An 11,853-nucleotide genomic window follows, 5' to 3' on the forward strand; every position below is an offset into this window, starting at 1 on the left:
CCCAGACAAAGCACTAGAAGGTATCACATAGGAATATCAGCACTTCTACATTTCTTCTTTTGATATTTCTTTTATTTCGTGCCAGGCTCTTGTGTGCTACACCAAGCTTTTTATTTTTCCCTCCCTCTGAGTGAATGTGACGGCTGTTTGCTCTGTTAATATGTTCTTGTGCCTTCTCTAGTCAGGCTGCAGACCCTCTGCTGCCCAGATGGTAACAGTGACCCTGCCATAGGGGAGAGGCATCCTCTGTCAGCCAACAGGCTGAACTTGACTAATCAGGGTTAATCATAGTGAAGCCCCTGAACATCAGCTCTACTGAAGTGAACAGAAAGCCACCAACATTAAATGGTTTTGGATCACATCCTACAGCTACTGGCAGCCAAGCAGCTAATGTTCCCTGTAAATTCAAATATTCTTACTCTTTGTTATTCATAATGGAAATATTTTCTCAGCACAAAGCGTGACGACTAATTATTGAGCCTGAGTTTGTTGCACAGAATTCCATGCTGTAGCAGAACCCTCCATTTCCATGGGACAATTCACATGGGTGAAGCTGCTCAGTGCACAAGGCAGAACATGGCTTTTAGTGAAGCTGGACTAAGGGGGTTTTGTAACCATTTTAACTGTCAGCAACTTCATCTTTATACAAGGAACAGCCATCCTGTGCCTGCCCAGCGGCAGAAAGCTTCTCGCCATCCTGACAGTGCTCTTGTCAGTGATGCACAAGGATTCATGCCATATAGGATGTTCCTCCCTCTACTCCTGGTGCATTTTGTTCCATGTCAGCTCAGGAGGAACACCACATTTGTGTACGCAATACTTGCAATAAAAACAGTCTAAGTTGTTGCTCCTCAGGCTTCAGCAGGCTTGATGCTCAACAGCCCCATTCCAGAGAGAAAACTGCATCTACAGATCAGCAGTTATCCTGCCCCCAAGAATAGGTCCACCCTCATTGTGCAGGCACAGGGAGCTGCGTTTGCACAGAGGGGAGTGGGAGATGGCAGATGAGGTAAAACTCAAAGCTCCAACTGTCAGAACAAGAGGTTAATTTTGAAGAGTGACTTCACCCTGAAGAAATTAAAGAATAGAACAGAATATAGTAGATTTAGTAAGGGTGATGTGGTATGGAGTGGCTACCAGACATACAATAGGATATATAATTAAAGCTAAAATGACTTGAATTAGAAGAATCCTGAGGATGAAGCCAGTTCAAGGAGTAAAGTTACTTTCAGGTAACTGTGTCCTTCAGTAACTGGTGCAGAACTGCCATTTCCTGGCTATAATAATCTAAGTCGTAGAGAACACACAGCTCTACAGCTGACTGATGGGCTCCATTTCACATTAACATTACAGGTAGCCATACAGTCTGTCCCCTAACTCCTTGCACACTGCATATGTACATTTCTGGGCAAATGGTATCTGAAAGCATGAGTGTAAGCCGATTCCAGTTATGCTCTTGTGAAATTAAAACTCAGGGTACATTTGCCGGATAGACTCAGATGAGGAGTGACATTCATTTCCTAGGAGAGGTTTCTATTCCTGGTAACATCCATATCATATTTAAAATTGGCTTTAGAACTCTAGTTATGAACTAGATCATAGAGACCATTGTGTTATTTCAGTCTCACTTCTTATAGAAAGCACAGGACAACCAAATAGGGCTAAGAAACACAGGAAAACCTACTTCCATCTTTCATAGAGAAACCCCACTTATGCTGCTGTCCTCTGAGAGTGAGGATTTTCTGTCTTAAAACTAGAGGCAGGGTCCCCCATGCCACACACAGGCATTCCCTGCAGGCAGCCAACAGGAAGCATGAAAATGTTATTCCAATGTTAAGATCACCAGTTTGCCAGAAAAGCTTACCAGAAGAAAAAGAAACACCTTGTTACTCCAACTGCCCGCATAACATCATTTACTGATTTTTATTAAGTAATTAATGCAATCTAGCATCATAAAGATGATTAAATGTAACATGAACTCTGACCCAGCCCCAGGCAGATTCCTGGGCTGCAAGCTGCAATAGGTGGCAGCTGGCTCTGCCTGGTGGGGCTGTCCTCCCTCTTTCCCAGCACCAGGCAATCAGATCCCAGCAAAGCTCTTAGCAATAGAGTCCTCAGATCTTCTATTTTCAAAGACCTCACAAGCCTTAAAGGCACAGTTTGGCGTTTTTATGACTTTCTGCCTGCTTGGGAAGAATAGCTGTCAAAACTACTTGAAATTTTACAGTAGATGTAATACAGTTTTTTTGTTTGTTTGTTTGCTTGTTTTTTTTTGCAAGCAATCCTAAGGCTAGGATAAATGATGACTGGATAAGCATTATGAATCAAGAGTATTTACCAAATTCCTGCTGCATCATTGGGACTAAATGATTGAGCAGTACTGGAGACGAAATGCAGGGCTCTGATCAGTACAGAAAATACAAAGCAGATATGACAGCCCCTGAAGCAGGCCAGAGCTGTTGTGTGGTGCAGAAGCAGCACTCACGGACCAACCTGCAACAGGTGCAGGCCACTGGGGCCACCTGCAACACAGTGCTCCTGTCCCAGGGCATGGGCACTAGGACCTGCTATGCCGGGGGAAGGCTTCCCCTTCAAGACAGGTGCAATCCTCTGAGCAGTTTGTACCAAATTATTTTTATCACACTCATTTTCAGATAGCACGTAGGTATTTGAAACAACATTTCTTTTTAATGCCACTTGAATGGTGTATTAGTTCATGCTGTGAAAGGCTTATTTATACTGCACGAAGCATTTAACATCTCTGTACATATGTTACTAAATGAGGGTAATAACCAACCGTAAAAAATTCTGGCATAGATAACGGGACACTCAGCATAACCCAGTGTTATTTCTCCAAGTGAAATAATGCAGTCACTTAGTGCAGATAAGGAGGAAGCATAATTCAAGGTGCTAAGCATAACTGGCCCAGGAGAACTCCTGCAGCATACATAGATGTTATAAAAAGTATGCTTACATTTCACATGCAGGAAAATACAAGGCACAAATCAGCTCCAGAACTTTTGAGCTGAACATCAACCCACAGTACTGGGCTTTCCATTATCTCTGATTCATCCCCGCTGGCCCCAAAACACTTCTGGAAGCACACTGCAGAAGGCACAATGGCTCAGCCCAGGGATCCCAAGGCAACAGCATGATGCAGATCAGCTCAGTCCCTCATGCAACTCAGCCAGCATTCCTGGGGCCGCATTTCTGAGCACTTCCCAGTTAAGTGTATCTACTCCAGCATTCTCCCTAGTGCATCTAATAGCTCTCACTAGAGTATCATGAAATGTAATATTTGTAACACAGTACTGGGAGCTTGTAAAGTTATTTTGCAAGTGTGGTGTCTTTTTGGTAGGATTATCCTATTATTTTTGCAATGTTTCCTAATGTACTTTTTTCCTCTCTGCCAAGTCACACAGCTTTTTTTTTTTTTTTTTCCTTAAACTTCTTAAGACATTTCTTGCAATCACTCCAACTTTAAACACTCTTTTCAAACTGACACCTATAAAACACAGGCTTTTACATAGTTTCAGTATGTTTTGGCTTCCTGCATTCATGTACTACTTGACTAGTTTCCAGAACCAAGTTCTTACAAAAATAAAAGGAAAGTACAAAAATACTGCAGGAAATTCAAATCACTCACAATGAGGGAGGCTGTTTTTCAATAATTGAAATACTTCAAACTTTAACCCTTTCCATTTGGTTCTGGGATTGCACATGAAAAAGATTCACAAAAACCCTACTGGAGCGTGCCAAGTTTTACACAAATGCATGAATTCGGAAGCAATTGTGATTCTGGGAATTGTTTGGTTCCTGGAATAATTTAATAACTCTTCGGTTTCCCTGGATGCCGTAAAAGAAGCCGAGCAAAGACACAGAGCTCCAAATGCTGCAGGCTGGAGAGGAGGAGCGCTCATGGAGGGAATTGTTCATGGTCAGCTCTATGAGAACCACATTTCCAGCAGCAGATGCTTTGTCATCACGGGACTGAAAGCCTCCAGCAAAGCCTCAGCTAGGCACAGCAGAATTAAACTGGCTGAGTAGGTGCAGAAGAGCTTAAGGTTGCAAATTTAAGATGTAATTATTTCCAGTATGGTTTAGAGGTTCAAAACATTAGTCCCATTACCTTGCCCATCTTCCAGCACGGCCTTTTCCTGTGTTATTTGCTGTTATTTGTTGTTCATGACAGTTAGTAATTGCTTGCCCTAATGAATGAGCTCGAGAGTAAATAAGATGCTTCTTTGTTATATCTATTTAAATAAACACATCCATAACCAAGTTACAAGCATCCCTTTCAGTTGAGGAATGCTAACATCATGAGTACTACAGCAGTCACACCATAACCACCTCCTTTCCCCTACAAAAGAATCTGTGGAAGCCTACAGCTAATGCAAGACATCCAGTTACAACATGATCACACCAGATCCTTTCTATCAATTTGATACAAAAACACCACAAAAACTGTTTATCAGCCATATTCTGTGCCAGGCTAACTTAAAAATCCTGACTTTTTCAACTGATTTTTTAAAGATTAATTTCAGACTTTATTGAAAGGCAGCACAAATGGGATACTGTTTTGTTTTATATCACTCATCTGCAAATAACAAAATTCCCAGGTCTAGGAACTCACTTCCTAAAAGGAATAGATTTTAAAAGAGATTCAAAATATTAAACTAGTTCAATTTCTGAATGGAATCATCATGTGCAAGCAAGGTGGAGACAGGTTCTGGGGTTGTTCTCTCTGTCAGAAACAAGCAGATCAAAACTAAAAGTTCAAATTAAATTTGTATTTTAGATGTTAGGCCAGTGGTGTAAACACTGCAGGGAGTGATTTTAACCTTTTATAATACATACTCCAGAAGTTCCCCAATAAACATGCAGACATCTGTCTGATGATTTCAAAGATACTAACAACAGGCTTGCTTTCCTGGTCACCTTTCATAGACTCTTTAGTCTGGGAAATCACAGGTTAAGCACTCTGCTCTAAAACCACAGCAGAGATTTTTCATATCTAGGGTGTCTGCTTCTGAAATTTCCTCTCAAGGGAACCTGCTGCCTACCAGCAATCTCCACTTGGTGAACTCCTCCCCAGCTGCTGGAATACGCTTGGTTTCAGCTTTGCTCAGCACCCAAAGAGTTTTACCATCAGTCAGCAAAAGAAAAAGCATTACAAGTCAACAGTATTAATCTCATGATCTCTGAAGGCTGGAATTTATGTTTTTAATTATTTCCCACTTGTTCTCTACAGCCTCCGTGATCCCACAGCACTGGGTGCCAGTCACACCACTGATATATTGACTAATAAACTCCTGTGCCACCTGAATCTTGGCTGGAGATCAGTGAACAATTCAGAACAAGTAATATATCTAATAAACTGCTCCACTTTTGTTGTTCATATATTGTGTACTGACAATACAGTTTCCTCAGAGGGAGAGTTATTCTTTACCATTTGCCAAACAAATTCTGCAAATTAGGTTGTTACATAAACTATAACCAAATAACTCTTGCAGGAGATTCTTCATATCCCATTTCTGGTTCCCCATCAGTACCCAATAAAGGCATTGTCTGCCTTCCCTGTCTGGCTAGCAGTGGCCCATCTCTTCTACATACAGTCTACCACATCGTAACTCTCAGGGGCAGGGCCGCTTTCATCATCGTGACCAACCCCAGCATGGTGGCCACATACAAACTATGCCCTTCCATAGCACCCTGCAGTAGCCAGAAGTGCTCCTTAGGGTAACACCTGTCCTGAGATTACAGACTGTGTGTTAGAAAAGTTTCAGCGGTGAAAATAGAGCATCAGCAATTATTTAGGGACACAGAGCATTGGACAGAAAAAGGGACAATTGGAGATTACCACTGCATTTCCCGTCCTCCATGCAAGCTCCTGTGGTGCTGCCCATGTCCTCAGCCCACCCCTTAGAGCAAGAGGCACTCAGAGATCCTCCTTCTGGCCCTGAAGGCACTAGTGAGAGGACTCAGACAGTGGCCTCACAGCAGAAAGGACTCATTGCACCAAGCCTCAGCCCATCTGTGGGACACTTAAAACCAGTGTGAGAAAGGAGCACCTCCAAGCAGGGATCCAGGCAGTGGTGGGACAACTTTCTTCTGCAGCAAGCCCCATGGCCTGATGAAGCCTTTAGTCATGATGAGGGTGCTCAGAGCAATGGGATATCAGCCTGTCTCCAAGTCTGTCTTTTTTTTCTTCTGCATCTTTCCTTCTTGCACATAACTGTCTCCACATTTGTTTCTAGGGGTTTTATGACTATAATTGCACCCCACATCCCACTTCACAAAAAAAAAACAGTCTTAAATCTTAATTGACCATCAGTCAACTACCTTCACCTCTGAGGGACCAGCTGTGTCCAACCTGGGAGCACTAAGCACACAGCCTTTAAACTAAATACTTGCTGTACAAGGTTGGTTATCAGCAATGTTTGTTATAAAGTCATTTGTAAATACTAAAATACATTCTAAGGATACAGTGCCTTTTTTTCCCTTCAGAAGAACAGACTAACTCTACAAAACTCCAAATTTTTCACATCTATCTTTCAAATCATTCTTATTAGGATAATGCTATTGGGACATAAACATGGAAAATAGGGAACTGGGTAGCCTGGAGAAGATCTTGTCACTCTCTACAGCTCCTTGAAAGGAGGCTGTGCTGAGGTGGGGGTTGGCTTCTTCTCTCAGGTAAGAGCAATAGGTTGAGAGGGAATAGCCTCAAGTTGCACAAGGGAGGTTCCGGTTAGATATTAGAAAAAAATTATTCTCAGAAGGAGAAAGCCATTGGCACAGGCTGCCCAGGAATTCAAGGAATTCAAGGAATGTGGAAATGTGGCACAGAGGGACATGATTAGTGGGCATGGCAGTGATGGATTGATGGTTGGACTAAATCATCTTATTAGTCTTTTCCAACCTCATGGTTGTTCTCTATGATTCTATGAACAAGTGAGACTCATTGGAGTTATAACAAAAAAGTAGCTTAAGTAGTTAGGACGTTCATAATTTTAAATATTGAAGTTGTTGATTAAAGTAAATGTGTGATTTCCATAGGATCAAAACCAATTACAATGGAGAAATCTGCTGAACCTGTACCAAACAGTAAGATCTGTTCAAATGAAGAAAGAGAAAAATGATCACTGCTAAAGCTAAACTATTGAAATGCTGTCAAAAGGATATATCAGGGTAAGCAAAGTCAGATCCAGCCAGCCAGCATTTGGACATAATTTAAAGTAACATTTGTACTAAGCTGATAATGCCAGGCTGTATACTGCAAAAAGGCAGTGGTTTGTGTTCAGACAAAGCTAGGCTGTGGAGCAAACAAGGACTTCTTATGTCCTAAACAATACATTTTTGGAGCTGCCAGCAACCTTATCCCCCAAAAATCTCAACTCAGAAACAAAGCAGACCGCTGCAAAATTGCAGCTCTAAATTAATTTTGAGTGGTTTGAGAACATTTCTGGAACTGACTAAAGGAGGCTGTTTTCCTGTGACTCATTTTTGCCTGAACTCTTGCAGTTTCCACATCTTCATCACCCTCCTCCCTACGCTCGTTCGTCAGGCTCTGTGGGTTAAGGACCAGGAATGCATCTCTGTCTACAGCTGCAGAGTTTGCTCCCAGCAGCACGGGAGCTTGCTCCTGCAGTGAGAGCAACAACTCAGCAACACATACAGCCCAGCACTGCACAACAGGGAGGACATATGTCTTGTGGATGAAGCAGCACTGTCTTTTTAGTCATCACTTTAGCCTGAATGTGGACTGGAGCCTCATGGTTTATAAGACTAAAGTGTAATTCAACCTCCTCCTCCTGAGGTTAATTAAAAACACAGTTGAGCATAAAGCTGTGACAGCACTCAGCTGCAAGTTGTGTTTGTCAGCAGTCCACATCTAGCAAGAGGGACCTAAGAGTTATTTAAGCCTATGATTGCAGGTAATTACCTTGCCAAGCAGCCAGAGAAAAGCTGATGCTTATCATTCTCACTCTTGCATCATCCAATCTTAATCACCTTTTTAAAAAATGAGTATTGTAAGAAAGCAAGGCTCTTCCCCCCCCCCCCCCCCCCCCCCGTGAACTGCTGAAAAGATTCGGCAGCTCTGCTCTATTTAGCTTCCATTGGGAACATAGGGCCTACTTCCTCAGAGCAACTGTAAAAATCCCACCCAAAGTATGACAAAGCACATCCCAAGGGCCACCAGCTGCCAAAGGGCTAATGCAGATACATGCCCAGGGCAAACGATCACCATCGGCAGTGGATCTGCATGCATACACTGGTGCATTTGACAAACATTTCCTGAGTGACGTGTCATTGCTCTGGTGGTTCTCAGACATTAAGATCAGGAAGAAGCAGAAAGGTAGATATTTTTATAATGCAAGTAATATGTAATTCTTCTACAAGGAGTAGCATACATCGTGGCACAAACTTAATTTTGATCTAAGAAAAATAATCTTTTCTCAGTGATCTCCACAGCCATCTTTTAAAGGTATTATATTTTAAATGCATTTCATGTCAGTTGAATCCTCCTACTGTATTTCCCCTTTGAATTCATAGTTCAGGGCTCAGTGGAAATCTTGCTAAAGGCTGATTCAGAGAACAAAGGAATCAGGTTATCACCTTTCCAAAGGAAAGAGAATCCTTGTGATGTGTGCTGCACTGCAGCCCAACCGAGCTCCAACAGCTGGACAGTTTTCACAGAAGCCACAACAGGCACATCATGCATGACAAAGCGAGATGCAAATTATGCTCCCCTCTTAAAACCTAGTATGGAATTTCTTTTATCTTGTCTTAATTTATTGCAAATACCGAAATTATGTTTCAACAGTGGTACATGGAAAGTTAAAACTACACTATTAGAGAAATTTCAGGAAAATAATTACAGTAGTCCCAGTTTGGCTTGAGGCTGTGAAAGCTGATATGCCCTCCAAACTCTAACAGACACTGTTAACCTCACTGGCTGCCCCTTATCTCCAGCCACAGCCTTGTGGTGAGTACTATGGCTAGGATAGCTTCACTACATTTTCCCATTTTACATGAAGGTGTTCTCCATTCTGGCCTTATACATTCTGCTGCTCAAAGAACAGTTTATCTGTCCTTATTTCATCACATAATGCCCTTGGCCTCTGCTCTTACCCTTCTAATGAGCAGACGATGCATGGGCTTTCCCCAGAGAGAAGCAAGCAAACTGACAGGCAGCACCCACTTGCTTGTTTATAACACACATAGGCTGCCTGCTCCACTAGCAGAGCGCTTATTTCTGTCTCCTTTCCAATGTAATCCAAATTTATGACACTTCAAGGAACTTAATGTCCTCAAGGTTTTTATCTCTCCAGTAATTTAAATGGGAAATTGGAAAAAGTTCAAGAAGTTATCAGGAGCTGAAAGAAAAACACAGGCAGCATGGTCTCGACTATCTCACTTCCTTATGAAAGAAAAGGAGTAAATCCCACAGAAACCTTACCAAAATCCTGGGAGTTCTGGAAGAATGACTGCTAAAAGCCTGCAGGGATCTGCCTGGTGTTCCCTTGGGTGTGCAGCACCACAAGGCTATGGGGATCTGGATGCTAGAGTGCAGCTCAGCGGGATTGGCATCAGCAGCATGCGGTGTGAAGAGAAACCTAGGGCTTCCTCCTCACCAGTGCCAAGGCAGTGCAGGATTTCCTCTCTGCTGCTTGCTGCATGGTAGCAGGGAGGCAGGGAGATAGAAGTGTAAAGATATGGGAGACCAGAAAAATAAAAATAACAAAGAAATCTATCAGTGTGCTGCCTCTGTTTGAAAGGAAAGATTTAAATAGAAATAATCCCCAGAAACTACCAAGAGTTCAGGTCATCAACTAACAAGCAGGTTAATTCCTAAGGATTAATGCTTGAAATTATCATGCCTGACAAATGTTTGCTGAACAGGAACGAGTCCAGAATACTCAGCATGAAAGCAAGTGAGAAGTAGTAGTGCAGACAGATACATGTCAGAGATGAGAATTTTAAAAATTGTCAGCTCAACTGCTACCATAATTATAATTTCCTCTCTACCCACTTTATCTTCTCCTTTTTCATTTCCAGATCTTCAGCGGGAGATTCCCTTTGCAGGCTGACACACTAATCTAGATTCCACCCTCACTTAAAGCTGTGCCATGCAAAGTGGAGGTCAGCTGGTATTTGCAGGCAATATAACTGTAGGCCCTGCTTGGCTGACTGGAATACATTTTGCATCCATTAACCATCTCCCACGATGGAAAGCGTGATTAACTCTATTCCTGATTCCCTGAAACTGCTGGAAAATATCAAGCAGCATTTTCCCTCAGTTAATGATAATTCCTTTGAGTACTCCTGCTGTTAGGCATTCTATGAATTAAAATCCACTGGTTTGGTCAACCCATTCATTGCCATTGGAAGCATCCAAACAGTGTAAATCCAGTTAATGTATTCCAGGGCCAAACTATATTGCACGCACACTCAAACTAGTGTACATCCCAAGTGAGTCCAAGTGGACAACAAACATTTCTAGTTTTACAGTTGGTGCGCATCAGATTTGTGCTACATGAGCAACATCCATAAGAGTACAATGAACGTAAGGAAGAAAGGTGGAGAAAACAGGGAAAAGGAAATATGGAAGAAAAAAGTTGGTTCAGATTCCACTTCCAAATTAGAAGTTAAACAGGGAGAAAACAATGTCCTCTCTTTAAATTTCAGCAAGCAGAACCAAGCAGTACACGCAAACAAGCATGGGAAAAGATGAAGAGAGGAGAAGGGATGGAAGGAAAATCTAAATGGAAGATCAACAATGGGATAGAAACTCTATATTGGGCTAACACTGTGGAGTTTCTAGTTTAACTGAAGACCAGCAGTTCAAGATCAGCTGCAAACCCTATTTGAGACAGGGACCCCAACAGAGCCAACTGAGCACGGAAATTTGTACCACCAGTAGTGAAAAATGACAACAAGCAGAAAAGGAGTTAGTCATGGTGTCAGGGCACTTCAGGGAGGGAACTGATAAACCATCTATTTTCCAACTATCTTGTTAGGCTTTTGCTAACCTGATTAATCCTCAGAAATGATGCAAAGTACATCAGCTGGCAGGCTAACAATGAAAGCAAAGGAGCCCAGCAGCTACCCCAGTGACTTCAAATAGCCACAGCCCAAAGGCAGAAAAGGATTAATCTAGCAATCAGGAACGCAGCATTCCCCATAAAACTTTCTGCCATTTAGATCAAAGCAAAACATATTTTAAAAGGAAACTGTAGTTTCAGAAAAGCATGGCAGATGTTCCTACCACAGCTAACCTGCCATCTCCTTACTTCTCTATGAAGAATACTACTGACAGTTGATCAAGGAATTCAAGTATTTTTCTCACCCCTCAGACCTTCTACTGTTTCTTTTGTGTTAGGAGACAGCATTTCAGTGGCATGTTCTTTAGCCAGACCTGTCTTAAAAAACAGATTCAATGATTCTGTAAGAAAACCAGCTGGATGACTTCAGATTCCCTGACAGTCTGTAGCAATGCAAGGTAAACACTTCTGCAAACACAGGAACCAACACCTACACCAAATATTCAAGTTGTCCCCAGTACTGGGCCTGGATGTACTGGCAGTGGTACAGCTAGGTGTCAGGCTTTTTGTCTTTCTGGTACAGCTGCACTCTGCAAACAATGAATCATTAGGTACAGCCTAATGATTTAGGTATATCAACTCCAAGCTGAGCACCTGTAAAACGAGGCTAAGGCAGGCAGTCATTATGCTCTGCCCCACTTGAGAAGAAAAAAAGTATTTTGACTTTACTTCTTGGCATTGAAACAAACAAACAAACAGAAAACAAACAAAAAAAAACCCACACAAATCCAAACAATGATAAATG

At 42.1% G+C, this 11,853-nt stretch overlaps 1 protein-coding gene across 9 annotated transcripts in view; it reads right to left on the minus strand.

Moving 5' to 3' along the window:
• The window catches only part of SYNE3 (spectrin repeat containing nuclear envelope family member 3), a 60,842-nt gene that overhangs the window by 43,804 nt on the left and 5,185 nt on the right, over positions 1 to 11,853 (minus strand). For 6 of the 9 annotated variants that reach the window (XM_052692558.1, XM_052692556.1, XM_052692553.1 and 3 more), the window contains exon 2: positions 11,354 to 11,422. The exons of 2 other annotated variants lie outside the window; for them this stretch is intronic. In XM_052692558.1, coding sequence (XP_052548518.1) covers positions 11,354 to 11,396 — 43 coding nt within the window. In that variant the 5' untranslated portion in view covers positions 11,397 to 11,422. Of the gene's footprint in view, positions 1 to 11,353; positions 11,761 to 11,853 lie in introns of those variants that run through there. One more of the 9 variants, XM_052692554.1, reaches the window with a different exon arrangement.

Source organism: Tympanuchus pallidicinctus, unplaced genomic scaffold, assembly GCF_026119805.1.
Source record: "Tympanuchus pallidicinctus isolate F22 unplaced genomic scaffold, pur_lepc_1.0 scaffold3, whole genome shotgun sequence".
Classification (NCBI taxonomy): Eukaryota; Metazoa; Chordata; class Aves; order Galliformes; family Phasianidae; genus Tympanuchus; species Tympanuchus pallidicinctus.